The sequence below is a fragment of the Elgaria multicarinata genome, chromosome 3, assembly GCF_023053635.1.
Source record: "Elgaria multicarinata webbii isolate HBS135686 ecotype San Diego chromosome 3, rElgMul1.1.pri, whole genome shotgun sequence".
In the NCBI taxonomy this organism is placed as follows: domain Eukaryota; kingdom Metazoa; phylum Chordata; class Lepidosauria; order Squamata; family Anguidae; genus Elgaria; species Elgaria multicarinata.
In genome coordinates, this window is record NC_086173.1 from 88,580,996 (window position 1) to 88,598,816 (window position 17,821).

The 17,821-nt window shown below is 44.6% G+C and overlaps 1 protein-coding gene across 1 annotated transcript in view; it reads right to left on the bottom strand.

Annotated features, from left to right (window-relative positions):
- Positions 1-427: 427 nt before the first annotated feature.
- PDGFRB (platelet derived growth factor receptor beta) overlaps positions 428-17,821 on the bottom strand; it is a 91,297-nt gene continuing 73,903 nt past the window's right edge. The window contains exons 13-24 of the mRNA XM_063120858.1: positions 17,306-17,410; positions 16,605-16,715; positions 15,739-15,892; positions 14,763-14,929; positions 12,758-12,867; positions 8,906-9,028; positions 4,394-4,505; positions 3,877-3,976; positions 3,653-3,758; positions 2,872-3,116; positions 2,305-2,444; positions 428-2,264 (exon numbers count right to left, since the gene is read on the bottom strand). Coding sequence (XP_062976928.1) covers positions 2,336-2,444; positions 2,872-3,116; positions 3,653-3,758; positions 3,877-3,976; positions 4,394-4,505; positions 8,906-9,028; positions 12,758-12,867; positions 14,763-14,929; positions 15,739-15,892; positions 16,605-16,715; positions 17,306-17,410 — 1,442 coding nt within the window. The 3' untranslated portion in view covers positions 428-2,264; positions 2,305-2,335. The remainder of the gene's footprint in view (positions 2,265-2,304; positions 2,445-2,871; positions 3,117-3,652; positions 3,759-3,876; positions 3,977-4,393; positions 4,506-8,905; positions 9,029-12,757; positions 12,868-14,762; positions 14,930-15,738; positions 15,893-16,604; positions 16,716-17,305; positions 17,411-17,821) is intronic.

Genomic DNA, 17,821 nt, shown 5'->3' on the forward strand with positions numbered 1-17,821 from the left:
ATGGTACAGTGCCCCCCACCCCCACCCCGGCATGCCCTAGAGATCTTATGATACTGTGCCTGAATACTGTAGGGCTATAGATAATTTCTATGGGCAACATAGCCAATGAATGTCTCTACATTAAGGGAAATGTTTACCTGGGGCTTTTGTGCTTCCTGGTTCTTTGGTGTGATATGGGCTAAATTACACAGGAGGAGAGGGTTGACAAGGGAATTGAACTGTGGAATGGCCTGCTGGAGGAGACTCGTCAACTTGACGATCTATTAGCATTCAAGATCATTTCCAGCAGGCCTATCCAAGGGAATTTTTAGGATGTTTTTAGAATGTTTTAACAATGTATATTATGATCTTAATTCAGTTTTATGTATTTTATATTTACTGAGGAAGGTAAGAAATAAATTTTATTATTATTTTATTATTATTATTATTATGAACTGAGTATTTCCTCTTCATGCAGTTCCATTGAGTTCTATTGAGACAGCACTACCTAGTGGTGGAAGATACTGCTGTTTCCTGGCTATTGCCACTGTAAAAGCAGTTCTTTTTATCCTGGGATTTCCAGAGGATTCAGTGGGAGATGTCCTAGCAGTTGATGACGTCATGAAATCAACCAGAAAACTTCATGCCAATCACGAGCGTGCAATAAATTGCTCGTTAAGAGGAGCCCAATTAGGTGAGTGACTAACTAGGAAAACATTTGCTATTCACAGTGTAATTTCAAAGGCTGATTGCAAAGGTGGTGTCTTATAGACTGGAAAGAGATCAACCCTGCACTGACCATGATTTACAGGAGATCTTTTCTGACCACAGTAACAGTGCTCCTTTTAAACAGAATGTTCTTTTGAAAACATTCCTGGCCTCTATTATTATTCTTAATCTAAATGAATAAACAAATACTGGCAATGGTTCAAAAAAGAAAGAAAGAAAGAGCAAATACAGTATTGGGAGTGGTGGAGGGGTGGTGGTAGGTGGAGATGTCTAATTAAAAAAAAAGGGGTGGATCAGTACATGGATTGAAAAACCCAATGTTGTTGTGGGGGTGAACAGTTTTCATCAGGACTGGGTGGAAGACAGGGAAGAGTTAACCTCCTCCCCATAGTCCCACCCATGTAGCAACCATTTTGGTTTTTTTAAAATCAATACAGATGCATGAAATGTAGTCACAGGTTTCACATAGCATTAGAGCTTCATGCAGGTGTTCACCTGCCACATGGGAGGGCTAAACTGGGGAGGGGGAAGCGGCTGACATGCAAGCCCCACCCCTAATGACCCTGCCCCAGAGACACCTGCCAATGGAATGTCCTGCTGTTGGTACAGTAGAGTCATTCTACTGTCAGTCTCCATTTGCTCCATATGCCCTCGTCCAATAAAGATGCCTCTTAGGTCTAGCTTAGACAAGTGCAGGTGCTTGATATCTCTGAGTACCTTTAATCCATGGGACTTTCAATATTGTACCATCATTCTTGTAGTGCTGGCCCTACAGCAAAAGCACTGGAGAACCCAGGAAAGTAAGAGCAGACTCCAACTCAAATGCCCGGGCTTGCGCTTCTGTTGGTCATCATCATAACACTGCTCTGAATAGACAATCTATTCAGTGTTTGAAAATTGGCTGAACTTGTGAGCAGGTCACTTCTCTGTGTCTCATTAGTCAGCTTTTATGAAATGCCCAGGCTCTGTCTGTCCATCCATACACCACCCATCCACACTTTCAGGACAGGTGTTGAAAGGTGTGATTTGATCATGAACAGCTATTGGCCTCAAAAATAAACTTGCAAAGATACAAAGTGGGAAAAGGTCATGGTACTCCCCAATGGAAGCCCTGGAGAGTTTGTCTTTTGCCTGATACAATGCAGGCATGTTTTACAGTGGGGAGAAGAGACTATTTTTACCCATAAATTTCTCCCTCTCCTGCAATAAGGCAGTGTAGCTGTTAAGTGAAAGGTGAGATTCCACACTCAGTCTCATGACATTCTAAGTTATCAGAGGGGAACATGAATGGAGAATGACATCTGCATTCAGTGATGGAATGAAAACAGTCCCAATTAAGAAGTGTGGATTGATTTAGTCTGCAATCTTACTGGAAGTTACAGATGTACTATCGGACACAGGGAAGTCTCTTCCATGTTACAATTCCTGGCTTCTGCTTTGAGTTGAAGAGGAAGGAAAGGCAAGCTTCAACTGCACTATAGGGCTGAAGGAGAGGGATGTACTAGCTTTTGGTTGGAAACCCCCAGCACCACCACATGTGCCTGCATGTTCCCCCCCTACACACACACACACACACACACACACACACACACACACACACACACACAGAGAGAGAGCTCTAGGAACCCTAGCAGTCTGGTTTTAGTTCTGGTGCTTCTTGCTCTTCTTCTTGCTGAGCGGATAGTGGGCTGTCACAGGATATGGTAGATGAAGTGTTTGCTTCATTCAATGTAGAACTAAGAGATAGAAAGGGAAAGAGAATTAAGTTTCAGCTCTAAGCAGGAGAAGAGCAGCCATTTTGATTTCTGAAAGTAGTTCTGCTTTAAAAAAGCCCATAACTTCCTGAGAAGTTTCAGAAAGTCAAGTCCCAGGCTCCAAAATAAAGCAAAGATATATCAAACACTAGCAGACGTCTTTGAAGAGCTATTTGACGAATATATTTCTGAGGACAAAAAAGAGGAGATCCCCAAAGCTGTGGCTATTCCTCAGCTTTTGGGATCTCAGATTCACTGCCCCATCCTATTGCATAATCATTACACTTTTCTTCACTTCATCATTTCACATGCCTATGGGTTGGGCAAAAGATGCTTTCAGATACCACAAAGACAGGCATTTGGAACTGAGTATTGTCATAGCGGAAGAAAGAATTAGGGAGATGCTAACCTTGCCCGACTGCTGGAGGCATCCTGAAGGTTGTCATTGGCGCCTTCTGGTTTAAGGTCAGGCAAAGGAATGATGTAATCATTGTCCAGTCCATTCTGCTCCACAGCTGTATAGAGGACAGAGCTTGAACTGGCATTATCATCTGCAGTGGACCTGGAGTTGTAGAGTCCTGCGTTCCTGGGCCTTGTGCGGACAACAGCAGGGTGATCGCTTTTCAAGAATTCCTCATTGACCTGTTGATACTTCTGCTCTCATATAAGGCAAACAGAACAGAAAGGGATTCTGAGTGCATAAAGGTCACATGTAACATGACATATGACATGAGCCTGCAGTATTACACAGGGACAAGATCTTAGCAATTTAGTAAATATAATGACACCGAATTGTTATTGTTTCTGATGATCTTGAATGGAGTGATAACCATGAATACATTGAAGTTGCAATCCTAAAGAGAAGTAAGGTCTACTGAAAATCAGTGGGAGTTATTTCCAAGGAGATCTAATATATATAACTGGGGTTTAAAAATAGCAATTCAGTGAGTAATGAAAACAATAACATATAACAACCACAGTTATGAACTCTATTTGGTTTGAAAGAGGGGCATTCTCCTGTACCAACCTCCCCCAACACGGTGTCCTTTGGATGCACTGGAATTCAACTTCCATCATTCCCAGCAAGCACAGCCAATCCAGCACACCGGAAGGTCCCAGGTTGGGGAAGGCTGTCCTGTACAGTCCCTTCCATCTCCTTCCTCCTCTCCGGCTGCTTAGCCATATCCTACCTTCTTATAGGTGTCTTCCAGAAGGTTCCCCATGAGTACCACCAGCTGAGAGAAAGAAGGTCGGATCTCAAATTTCTCTTCCCAGCATTTTTGCATGATTTCGTAGCTGGAAAGACATAAAAGGAAGGGGGGTTGGAAAGGGCAGGGTTGGGAAATGCTGCACTGGGGGAAAGGATGGCCCTTTTCCAGTGTGAGATAGTCAAATGCAAACCGTTTACACTCACATCTCGTTAGATGCGTGGGTCGGCTTCGACATCCGATAGCCACGTTTAATGGCATTGTAGAATTGCTCATTCATTGGCAGTTCAGGATATGGAGTCCCACCTAGGAATAAAAAAAGGAGATTAAGCAAACAGGGCAGTGGGAAAACTTCCTTATATGCCATGTGAATGCCACCACCGTTGCCACCACATTTTCTGTTCCAATTCTTTCTCATCTCCAGTACAACATTGGCAATAGAAATGAGCTATTGTCGGTGCCCCGCACCCCCAGTCTGAGAAACAGAAGATTCAGAACTAGGGTGAAAATACTTTATCTGTGTGAAGAAATGGAAGGGGGATGTTTCTTCATGTAGGTGATTCATGTCGATTGTTTTCTTTATGTAGGTCATTAACTGGGAGGGAGGCTTTTGTCATGCAGATTATGGAGGGGCATGCACATTGTTTTCATTTTGTACATAGGAAATCGGAAAAGCAGGATCTGTCAAAAGCAGGCTAGACAATGTTGATCCATGTGACTTACCGAGCGTGAATATTTCCCAGAGAAGGATCCCAAAGGACCACACATCACTCAAGGTGGTGTAGAGGTTGTTGAAGATGCTCTCCGGGGCCATCCATTTCAAAGGCAAGAAGGTCTGTAAGGAAAAGACACAGCAGGGATGTTTTTCAAGTGATCTGGCATGAATCGTCATCTCTTTGGCAACAACCAATGCCTTGCCTGTGACTTCTAATGGAGCATGGGAAGAGCTGCCAGGAATCCCGGGCAGGGAGGTGATTCTCATCTATGAACATAAATGGTTAATGGTAGTCTTGTTCAACTAGGGTGAGCACATGAAAAGGAGGACAGGGCTCCTGTATCTTCAACAGTTGACTAGAGAAGGGAATTTCAGCAGGTGTCATTTGTATGCGTGCAGCACCTGGTGAAATTCCCTCTTCATCACAACAGTTAGAGCTGCAGGAGCCCTGCCCTCTTTTGCATCTGGTCACTCTAGTATAGCTCCTGCAGCTTTCACTGTTGTGATGAAAAGGGAATTTCACCAGATGCTTCATGCATACAAAGGACACCTCCTGAAATTCCCTTTTCTAATCAACTGTTGAAGATACAGGAGCCCTGACCGCCTTTTCATATGGTCACCCTAAAGTTCAACATGAAAGCTAAAGGCGATTTCAGTGAGCTGAACCCACCCACCTGGATCTTCCTGGTTCTGTCCTCAATTCCACCAGCCTGGGCCATTTAATACAAAGAATAGAAGTTAGAATTCTGACCTGGAATTCTAAAATTCTGGCCCTCATAAAACTTTAAATAAGAAGGCAATTCCATTTCCTAGAACAGGAGTGGGAACTTCTTGTTGTCGTTGTTGGCTGCATTCCCTCAGTGGTAATGGGGCTGCATCTTGGTAGTGATCAAGGCTGAAGCCAGTGTTCCCTCTCTCCCGCTTTCTTCCTCCCTGCCCAGTGGGCTACAAAGGGAGGAACAGGTCACTCTTGCCAGAGGTGTGAACTGATCACTTGCAGAAGGCTTTTAAAATTAGGCCAGGGGCTGTATGAAATTAGGGTGAAGAAGACCACATCGGTCTTCGGGACAAAGGTTGCCCACTCCTGTCCTAGAGCTCAGAAACTGTGGATGTAGATAAGCTTTCTTGAGTGCTATTATATGAGCAGTCCTCTCCCGCCGGGGGGGTGTTACCAAATGTCCTCAGTCGCATTTGTATGCAAACTTTCCAACAAACCCAGCAATGTAGGGTTCTTTTTCAGGATAAAAAAGGAGAAAATAAAGTCTCAGCAGGTATCTTTACGTTGTTACAGAAGATCACAAAGGACAGTCATGGTTGGTCACAAACCGTGGGTCGTATGGCTGGCCTTACCCCCACCCGTGCACAAGTATTTCTATTTGGATTGATCTTAACCCCACCTCCTTTAAATAGCTTCACAGAGTGAAGCCATCGCATCCAACCTCCAGTTTAAAGCATCCCAGACATACAACTAACATTTCTCTTCCCCACCTCCCAGCCACCACGCTATACTTTACAACGACTTTTACATTCCTGATATGTAGGGACAACAATGAAACTGTCTGCCGACCCTGATTTTTTTTTTAAAAAAAATAATCCTCTGAGCATGTGAAGCTTTGTATTTTAAACACACTAAAACCATAGCTCCCCAATGATTATGAGCATAAAATGGAGTTTGCTTCTGCTGCCCTCATTACCCTCTGTTCTCTATGTGGCCATTTGGGCTCCCCCTGGGCTGCGAGCTCTGGGCTGTGGCCACCAGTGCCTACCTACAGCATTGCATAGCTCACTGGCCCACCCTCTGACAGCCACATGTTGAGCATGGATGTCTGACTAAGGACCTCTATGTGTGCAGGCTTCCCTGCCAGTTGGACACGTAGAGGTCTATGTGTGTAGGTTTCCCCTGCTCCGACGTCCACGCTGAACGTGTGGACACTGGGAGGTGGGGTCAGACCGGGACCCCTCCAAAGTCAGGGACGGGGCCTTCAGCAAACCCTCATCATGTGCATAACACATAAAACGGGTTAGTAAGATCCCAGCAATTCGAGCGCATTAATTAGAAACACATCTAGTCTGTACTGGAATGCTCAAGACCGACAAGGTATCTGATACAAATAAGAGTTTGATGAGCATCACAGGCCTTGAAAAGAGGGTGAGATGTATTCCCCTCATTTCCTGTGCTTGTCTCCTCAGCCCCCAGCCCACATTTATTTGTGGCACATGAAACCAGCATGCTTCTGGTTTTCTCCCTAGCAGTTTGCGTGCTGCTTCCCTGCCGCCATTCCTTTGCGTAACCAGCCTCAAAAATAATTGCCCGGAAGGATTGCGAAGGGCCAGAGGGTTTCATTTCCCATTTAGCAGGGTGAGTGACTGGGTAAAGGACATTCAGAGACGTGTGTTTGATTCCCAGCCCTGCACAGTGACTCATCATGGATCTCAGTTAGAAAGCATCAGCTTGTGCATCTGCACAATTGGTTCAAGAGAAAACAATCAATTGAGGCTTTTGAGGATAGCAGCCTTTGGGGACTGGTGGGCACGGTTGGAATTCTGAGGGAGCGTAGTCATGGGTGCTCTCACAAAATGGTGGTCATGGCGACGCTTGGCCATTCATAACATGGTTATCGTGGTGAGCATTCTATGGCGAGCATGGTCACAAAACACTCATACAGTGCAGAGTGCTTTGAGTCTCATCTATAGGGGAATTTTTTATTTGTGCAAGACAAGATCTGAAGAAATGAGAGAAGTTCTCAAAGGCTACCATATCAAGGAGGGGGAACATACAGCTGCCTCTCTGTTTCAGTGGGCTTTCTGTGGAGTCCCATATAGTACTATGGGAGAGGTTGGGCCTAGGGCTCCCAGCAGCCTTTACTGCACTTACACAGGCTTGGCACAGTGTGCCCAATGCAGAGGGCTGGGTAAGGCGAGATCTGCACTACTGCCTTACAGCGGCATTGAAGTGCACTGATAATTGTTGGGGCACATTACACATGCCATATACTGTTTTCATAGCATTATTTCCTGCATTTTGTTCCACATTCATCATGATTTGACACCAGGTGTAGATCTGGCTAATCTTTGCTTGAAGGCTTTGCTGTACCAACCTGGGCTAAGCTAGGTGTGGTCCAAATAAAATCCGACAGCTCTTCACTCAGCAAGATGAAAGGTGGGAGGAAATACGAAGCAAGCAGAGATTTGCAGGTATTACTGGATCTTGAGATTGGGAAGAAAAGGGCATGCGTGGCCTGTGGCAAGGACCGGAAGTTTGGGAAACAAAGCTTGGTATGACCAGCATGGGCCTGTTAAGATGCACGGAGTCCTGCTGTCTAGTATATTTCAGATGACTCATGGAGTTAGAGCAAAGAGAGGAAATGTATATGCTATTGTGAAGGCGTCCGCTACTGACCTCAGGACATGGCGGGCTCTGATGTAGATAAAGATGTAGATCAATGGATGTGGGGCCTACATTGTGAGAGGGATCAGTGTCCCTGAACTGACTGAATGCTCTAACAAGCACCCTGGCAAAGAGTAGATGCACTGAGATTGGAATGGCCTGCCAACCACTGTAGGGCTGAGCCAAAGGGCAGAATTGGAGGAGGAAGATGGAGGCCACAGCAGTTTTGACTGTCAGGGAAAAGGAACTGAGGAACCCTTAGCTGGAGAGGATGCATCCACAGCCTTGCTCTTCAAGAGGAGTATGTCTGGTGTGCAGATTCAAGGGCAGGAAAGTGAGGATGCTGGTCAGGCTCAGTTGGCCGGTCGCCCCCTTTGTGGACCGTTCCCCATCCCAACTGGGGGACCTTCCCAGTCGGACAGGAAACATAAAGTAGGAACAAAGCAAACTTGGCTGGCGCTTGCACGGCTTCCCCTCCCAATTGGAATCCCCTTGTTATCCCTGATCTGTGATCTGCAGAGAGTCTGTGTGGTGTAGTGGTTAGTGTGTTGGACTTGGACTCAAGAGACCAATGGCTACTAGTCCTGATGGCTATGTGCTACTTCCAGTATCAGAAGCAGTGTGCCTATGTACACCAGTTGCTGGGGAACATGGGTGGCAGGGTGCTGTTACACTCATGATCTGCTTGTGGGTTCCTGGTCAATAGCTGGTTGGCCACTGTGTGAACAGAATGCTGGACTAGATGGACCCTTGGTCTCATCCAGTGGGGCTCTTCTTATGTTCTTATGAGATTGGGTTCTAGTCCCAACACAGGACATGAAGCTGGGTGACTCTGGGCCAGTCACTGACTCTCCGCCTAACCTACCTCACAGGATTGTTGTGTGAACAAAATGGAGAGGAGGAGGACCATGTAAGCTGCCTTACAAGAGGAAAAAAGGTGGGGCATAAATCTAATAGTAATGATAAGTAATAATAATCAGAGATAACAAGGCAGTTCCTATTCATGTCGCTTGCCCCACCATTTCGGAACTAGCTCCCAAATTTCAAGTGCAAAGCTTTAAGCGTTTCTAACCTGGTCTCTCCTCCTGTATAGGCAAAGATAGGCTCAGGACCAGGTCATCTTGCTACTCACGTTGCCTTTGGAGATGTAATTGGAATCCCGCATGATGTCTCTAGCTAGGCCAAAGTCACAGATCTTCACCAGCTTCCCCTCGCAGATCAGCACATTTCTCGCAGCCAGGTCTCGGTGCACACACTGCGGGAGAGGAAAAAGACACACTGGGTATACATTGCGTGTTTGCGTTAGCACTCTCCCCCTCCCCCGCCCTGCCAAAAGTCTGACTGCATTCTGCAGCCTGCTTCTTCGGAACAAAGCCTCACACGTGCGAAACAGTAATGGAGTGCGCGGAGGCTGTGTTCAGACCACAGCTTTACAGAGACTTGGAGGAGCTCATGCAGAACCGTTATTGCCTGCAGCTCTTAAATTTGTTTCTCTCTCTCCTGTTGTGCTGCGGCCTTCAGTTTTGCAGAGTGTTGTAATGCTTCAAGCTATACTCTGCAAAAGCTGAAACAAGACCCTAAAAGGGCAATTAGCAATAGCTGCAGGAGACATGCATATGTTTTAGGAACATAGGAAGCTGCCTTATACTGAGTCAGACCATGGGTCCCATCTAGCCCAGTATTGTCAGCACTGACTGGCAGCAGCCCTCCAGCATTTCAGGTATATATTTTCCCTAGCTTTACCTAGAAATAATGGGGATCGTACTTGGGACCTTCTGCATGCAGAGCAGGTGCTTGACCACTGAGCCCTTTGCCCAGGCGGGCCTCCTTTACTTTTAACAGGACTACCACAGTTATCTATTGCTCAAAGCAGGGGAGGGTTGGTTTAAAATTATGTGTGTGTGTGTGTGTGTGTGGGAAATGAGTGCATACCCACATCCACGAATATGCTACTCTTTTCAAAGAGTGAGGAAAGTGGAGGGCCATCATTCAAGAACTTTTTGTAAAAAGCCCTTTATTAATAACAAAGGTTACACCGCGGTAGGCAATCTCTTTGGCCCTGCAGGCACATTTGGCAATTTGAGAAACTGTCGTGGGCACCACCACAAAATGGCTACAATGGGAGATGCAGCTAGACACAAAGAACCTGTGTACCAGAGAGTGGAGGGGTCTGAGCCACAACATACAAAACAATTCCTTTGAAGCCATAGTTTTCAGTCTCTTTTTCTTTGCCTCCTTTCTTTCTTTCTTTCTTGGCTGGATGTGTTGCAGAGGAAAGCATCAGGCAGCGCCACCCACTGTCTCCATTTCCTAAGAATGTTGCTGAGCCCCATTCTGTAGCCCAGAAGCATCGGGGGGGGGGGGAATGAAGGTGCAATTAGGAATCAGGAACAGGAAAACAGGGGAAGGAAGCTCCCTGACGTGCCATGCCATGCCATGCCATGGGACCAGGTTATGGCCAAGGTTCCAAAGCAATAAGCGATGTCCACAGCCTGAGAATCTAACATTATGGAATTATCTCCATGTTATCTTGAGCCTTTGTGCCTTTCGTAACCCCAAGTTCATTTCCGGATACAGAGCTTTTCTTGAGGGATCACACCTTCCTTGCACAGAATCCTCCAGCTATTTCAATGATTCTCTTCTCTTATGTGTGTCTATTTCCTTATAAGAGACATTGTGGTGCAGTGGCTAGAGTATTGGACTGGGAGTCAGGAGATCCGGGTTCTAGTCCCCACTTGGCCATGGAAACCCACTGGGTGACTTTGGGCCAGTCACAGACTCTCAGCCCAACTCATCTCACAGGGCTGCTGTTGTGAGGATAAAATGGAGAGGAGGAGGATTATGTATGCCGCCTTGGGGTCCTTGGAGGAAAAAAGGTAGGATATAAATGCAAAAATAAAGAAATAAATAAAATAAATTTGGCCTTTTGCTGGAATTGCTTTTGCCCTGCAGTGCTTACAACCAGCTGTGATGCCTGCACAGGTCACACAGGACATCCTGGAAAACAACCACCTGTGTGTGGTAACTCCTAGTGGTGACCTTGTCTGATGAAGTGTTTACCACTTTTACCATGTTTCCTCTCTCCACAGCTATTAGTATTGGTGAAAAGGATGTCTCAACAATGATCAAGAACGAGGCGGCATCCCTGAAATGCTGATGGATGGTTTACTGTGCCTGAAGTCGGCCCTGTGAAATGGCCATTGGATTAGTTTGCGGCAACAACTATTATTTTGCAATTCTACTGCAAAACTAGCTTATATTGTCTAATACCATGTGCTGGAGTTGTGCATAGCTCATGATTGTGCAGCACAAGTGCATCAGCTCAAATTGGGTGTGGAATTAGTAATCATGAAAACCTTTCCTTCTTTTCATTGTCTTAAAGATTGCAGAAGCCAGCAAGCAACTAGAATAGAATTTGCTGTGGTCAGGAGGTGGGACTGCATGGGTGTTTTGCCTCCCCCCCCCCCGATGACCAAAACCAAAGTAAGCTGTGCAAAGCATATGCACATTGGCTAATTTGCAAAATGAACCCTAGTCACAAAATCAAGGTTTTCTTGGTGCAGAACGTGGGTTATCTTGACGCAGAAGTTTTAGGTTTTTTAATCACAGCCTTAGCTGTCTCTGCAACACAGCCAGATACCCTCTAGCTGTGTTGGACTACAACTGCAGCATGCTCCAGCCACTGTGGCTGGTGGGGACAATCTAGGAGCCCTGCACAGCTCGGGGGCACCAGGTTGGAGGTGGCTGCTGTAACAGAACTGGAGAAAGGCACTCTCTCAGCCTGGAAGAAGGCTGTTTTCAGGAAACGTTCTGGCAACTGCATTGCTTGTGGTACCATCAGTCTGGGATTAAGATGAAGGCAAGATAAATGGAGGCTGGCAACCTCAGTTTTGGTGGGGCTGTGGTTCCATTCTGGGTTTCAGTCAGAACTAGTCAGAACTCTAAAGCCTTATGTGGCTCAGGACCACAATACCTGATGGAACACCTCTCCCAACATGAACCTACCTATACACTATGCTCAACATCTAAGGTCCTCCTCTGGGTGCCTACCCCAAGGGAGGCTCGGAAGATGGCAACAAGGGAGGGGGCCTTTTCAGTGGTGGCCCCCCAACTCTGGATCTCCCCGACGAGGCCCGCCTGGCACCAACATTGCTATCTTTTCAGCTTCAGGTCAATACTTTTCCTGGGCATTTAGCAGCATTTAGTGGCATGTGATGAGTTTTAATCGATCTTCTATCTGTTTTTAGATTTGCCTAACAGCTCAAAAGTTGTTTTTAGATATATGTTGTCTCTGTGTATACTGTCTGTTGTATATTTTTATGGTTTTAAATGCTGTACATCATTTTTAATTTTTTAATCTTTTGTAAACTACCCATGGCTATGGGGCTGTATAGAAATGTAATAAATAATAATAATAATAATAATAATAATAATAATAATGGAGCTATCCAATGTGCTGAACCTATTTTGGGAATAGGGTTGAGCACCTTTGATAGCTTCTTTAGAGTTCTGGCTGAAACCCAGAATGGACTCACAGCCCCACCAAAATTAGTTACCAGCCTCCACTGGGGAAGATTATCCAGTTTCTCCAATATTATCTATGTGAAGACCTGCAACATCTTGAATAAGGGACTGAACATTGCAGCATTAAAGTCTGGAAGAGATAACTTATTATAACGCAACAATATTCAGTCTTGCTTCACGGAGTGCTGTGGCTCTGGTCCACACACGAGGGTGATTAGGTAAATAGTGCCTGTTCTGAGGAAAAAAGGAAGCAGTAACGTCTAAAGAGCATTATTATACCCGTGTCAAATAATGCATGAATCAAAAGTCCTGTGAAAACTACTGATGTACCCTTGTCTTCCTCCCCCTACCTCCTTGTCTATTTTTCCACAAACAAGCACAAAACAAACAACGTCTTCCCTTCTAAAGCCATTCATCCCTAGATATAATTACATAATTCTGAATACACAAATATACTTACGTTTTTGGAAGCCAGGAACGCCATTCCATTGGCTACTTGGAAACTAACTCCAACAAGATCTGCATAGCTGAGGAGAGGAGACTCATTTATCAATGTCACCTTCTCAGACGCTGGGAACATAGAGCAGAGACACAAAAAAAATTTGTTATTTGGTTTCCAAATCACAGAATCTTAGAGTTGGATGGAACCTCAGAGATCATCTAGTGCAACCCCCTGCTCAATACAGGCTCTGCGCTGCAGGATGCAGCTGCAGCATCCCTGACAGGTGGCTGTCCCGCTTAAGGATAGGTTACGCACACAACATTCATCTAACTCCACACACTATAAAAGCCTTGCAATGTAAAGCAAAGAGATCTCAGGAGGAAAGGTTTAGAGGCTGGATTCACCCAGCAATGGTAGAAGCAATAAATAAGCAGTGCACTACCTGGGCCCCTGATGACTCCCACCCCATCACTGCCGCCACCAGTTTTATTGCCCCACTACTGCTGCCACCGCCACCAATTGCTTCCCTGTCCTGCCACCTCTGCCACTGACAATTTGCCCCTCCTCCCACCACTGCACACCCCACACCCTCATCCTCCATTGGCGATCAGCACCATCTCCTCCAATGATGCGATGTGTTTCAATGCTGCCTACTTCTGGGAAAGCTCTAGAAGCCGGTCTCAGAGGGCTCTTTGACTCCTGCACTCTGCGTCTGCTGCTGCTGCTGCTTTTGACAGGAGAGTGACAGGAGCGGACTTTTCAAAGGTCAGTAGGAAAGGAAAGCATTCACTGACTTGATTGGAAGGAAATCACAAAGCAATTGAAATATTAACTAAAATAAATTGGAATAAATTTAAATATATGGGGGGCATGGTGTAGCTGGAGGAAATCTTTGAGAGAAAGTAAGGTAATGGAATATAAATTTTCCAAAAGAAAACAAATGACCATCCAGTTTATAAATTTTAAATTTCATAGATTTTAAAAAAATTATAAACATGCATACACACACACACACACACACCCTATCTATCACATTTTTAAAATGTAAAACATTTCAGTAGAAAACACCAACTTCAGTTACTGTATGTTTATAATTTTTTAAACCTATAACATTAAAAAAAACTATAAAATTTATAAACTGGATGCACTACTCATGGCCATTTGTTTTGGAGTGCTGAATCATACACATTGCATCACCTGCACATTGACTGGTTTGGAATATAATCTGCCCCGCACACTTTTCACTTTACTTCAGTCAGTGAAAACTAAGCTGACAACCATTACCCAGAGGACCTCCTCTTCTGCCACTCCCAGACTGTGGAATGGCCTGCCAGGAGAGTCTTCCTGAATTTAAAAAAGTTACAAAGACTGATCTCTTCCAGCAAGCCTATGCAGTCAAATTTTAAGATGCCAGGGTGTTATTGTAACAATGTATTCATTTTATATGTTTTTAATCAGTTTTATGTATTTTATAGTATTTTTGTATTTGATGTTCTTCCCCACCTTGATCCAGAGGGAGAAGTGGGTAAGAAATAAATTATTACTATTATTATTATTATTATTATTATTATTATTATTATTATTGAAAATAATAGCTCTGAACACACACCCCTTTTGGCATGTAGATCATGTTAAGTCACCCAAAACCAAGTGCAGCCCAAACCCGGAAAAGGTTGTGAACCCCTGCATGAAGTAATGAATTATTTCATGTTATGAATGTTATTTAGAATGTTTTTTAGGATGTTTTTAACAATGTTGGTTATGTTTTAATTCAGTTTTATGTATTTTATCGTTTATTGTTGTTCCCCACCTTGATCAAAATGGAGAGGCAGGTAAATAATAATAATAATAATAATAATAATAATAACAACAACAACAACAACAACAACAACAACAACAACAACAAAATCTTCACATCTCTACATTGGTTTTCAAGGCAATAAAACCTTTTCAAATTGATGTGATAGGACACTTGTGCATGTGGCATTCCTGTGAGTTCCCTTACCGGGTAAGGCTTACCTACCTGATGGTGAATAGCTGTCCAGCTCATAAGGAGTACCATAATTGGAGGAATCAATGTCCACATACTTGATTTCACCCTTCATGTCTGACATAGGCACATAATCCAATGATTCATCCTTACTCATATCCATGTAGCCCCCATCACTTTCCACAGATAAGGAAGTATGGCTGTAAAGGAGGAGGAGGTTTATTCAAATGATGTATTCATCACATTAGGATAGAGTTATGACATAGAAGAGACACTTCAGAAAAAGTCAGGAAGACAGGAAGCATGTCTCAATTGTGCTTCCTCTCCCCCTGCTTGGTTACAATGTCCAAAGCTGCTCAAAGACAAACACAATAAAAAAGTGCAACAAAATGCATCTTTTGACAAAAGATGGTAATAACTTATGCAGTGGTGATGGAATAAAGTAAATGGGTCACAATGGGAAAATGTATCTGAAAGGAAATCAGTATAACCTACCAACCAATATTCCATAGCTTGTGCAGATGGTATTATTCTCAGATGCCTAAAACGGTAGCTTGTTGCCATGTTTATCAAGCATGGTAAATCCTGCAATATCTCATAAGTTATGGGTGACTTTTTAACTACAGCAACAAGCCACCCTGGCAGGGTTCCCATGACGCGGCAAGCTGCACTGCCAAGGGTAATTATGCTAATCCCCCCCTGGCACGTGCAGGGTGGTTAACAAGCCCCAGTGGCTCCTTAACCACCCTGTGATCATGCGAACCAGGTCATTGACTTGCTTGATACTGATAACAACAAAGTCAGCTTTAGATATGCAAAACTAAAAATTACATAAGTACACAAACATAATGAAAAGCCAGTTCTATGCGGAATTTGTCGTCATTTAATCTTGTTTACATAGAGGAGGTAATCCCAAAATTTCTGTTTGAGTGTACCAGGAAGGCCATGACCCTGGCAGAATAATAGCAGCATGCACTGAAGCATGAGGAGAGTGTTAATTCGCAGGCACCTCTTCACCCGGTCTTCACTGGGAGTATTTCCATACACCTCAGATTCCTGCTTGGCTTTCTCACTGCAGCCCTGCAGGAAAGTGTGTTTGCTCCTGTGCAGGTAGTCCACCAAGTCTCCGTACCGACAGTATTCTGTTATGATGTAGATAGGGCCTGTAGAGAAGAAGATAATCAGCAGGGTCCGAGACCAGGTTTCCTTGCCTAGAGTTCAAAAATAGGCCTCAACTATGGCTTCACTGGTAAGTCATTTCAGCCTGCAAGGGTGGGGACGCACCTAGGGTGACCATATGAAAAGGAGGACAGGGCTCCTGTATCTTTAACAGTTGTAATGAAAGGGAATTTCAGCAGGTGTCATTTGAATGCATGCAGCACCTGGTGAAATTCCTTCTTCATCACCACAGTTAAAGCTGCAGGAGCCCTGCCCTCTTTTGTATCTGGTCGTGCTAGTATAGCTCAAAACCACAAAATGAAAATGTGGTTTTGAGAATATTGGATTCCTTGAAAACAACAGGTTTCCATACACTACAGAGGGTGTAGCGCTATGCTGGGAGAAGGTGGGTGACAGTTTTCTCATTTTCGTCATACAGAGATGTGGATAGTGACTGGGGAATTGGCAGGTTTTCTTCTTCCATCAGGAAACAGCCACATGGATGAATAAGAGCAGCAAATCAACTGTGAAGGAAGAGCAAAACAGGGAACCTCCCTCTTCCTGCCCAAAGGTATGTTGGCTATTAATGTTATCCATGTTAAGACTAGACCTACTGATTATCAACTCTGGGCAAGGATTCAAGGCGCAGCAAGGAGAGGAGAAAGGCAAGGGCACAGGGTTATGGCCTGGGTGAAGGGAAGAGAAAGATGCCAGTACCTCCTTTGGTGCAGGCTCCCAGCAAGTTGACAATGTTCAGATGAGGCCCCAGGTGGCTCATGATCTTCAGTTCTGACATTAGCGCCTGCTTCTCACTGCTTCGGGCAGTAGCTGCAAGGTGAACGAATCAAATGATGAAATACAGATCAAGAACTTCATAAAAGTACCAGAGGAGAGAAGTGGCCTGGACACATCCATGGTCTTCAGAAAAATACGAACCTCAGGAAAATACAAAGAGACGTTCAGTGGGAGACCAGTGGAAAGAAACACAGAGTGTTGATACAGACACGGACAAACCCGTCCTGGATTCTTGAAGGATGATTCAGATTTCACTTAACTCACTTGGCCGTTGCCATTTTTATGCCCATCTGGCAGTGTTTACATTGTGTTTACCACATAGGCCAGGTATAAACCATGAGTGATTCCACAGCACGTTGGGTTTGGGAGGTGACAAAGGGTTACTGTGGCTTACCTTGCATTTTTCTTGTGTGTGTGTGTGTGTGTGTGTGTGAGAGAGAGATATATATATATATCTCCCATGTGATCAAGGCCAATAATCACTAAATAGACAAGCAGAAGAGTGGTGAATGGTGAAAACATATTGCAAAACAAATGAATTAGAAAGGCAGGTGATATGGGAAGAGAGGGTGAACATTTGGATGGGCATGTACAATGATGGAAAGAAAAGATCCCAGACTCACATTTGAGCATTTTCACAGCAACTCTCATGGTGGATTGTGAGTGGCTCAGACTGTGGGCTATTGCTTCCACCACACGCCCAAAGGCTCCAGAGCCCAGTGTGCGCCCTGTAGTGGAGAGATGCATGGATAGAGACATATTCCTCATCAAGAGTAACATATGAAATAATCATCGACTTTAGACCTTGCCAGCTATTAACCACCATAGGAGGAGCCCACAGAACAGCTGTGTGGAAAATGTTTCACTTCTGACTTGAAAGTTTGGAAAGCAGGAGTTATTCCACTGGAGAAATGAATAAAGTTGGGAGATAAAATGCCTGGGCAAGGGATGCATTGCTTCCGGATGAGGGTTTCATCATGCCGTCGCCCTGCCTCATGCATGGGATTTTAGGGAGAAGGGTGGTTCAGACGGCATCATCTTGAACTTGCAACCCTTCCATGTTTCCCCACTGCTTCTTCGTTTTCCTTACCATAGAAAATGCATTAAGGAGGGAATGATAGCTGCCCAATGCCTTTTGA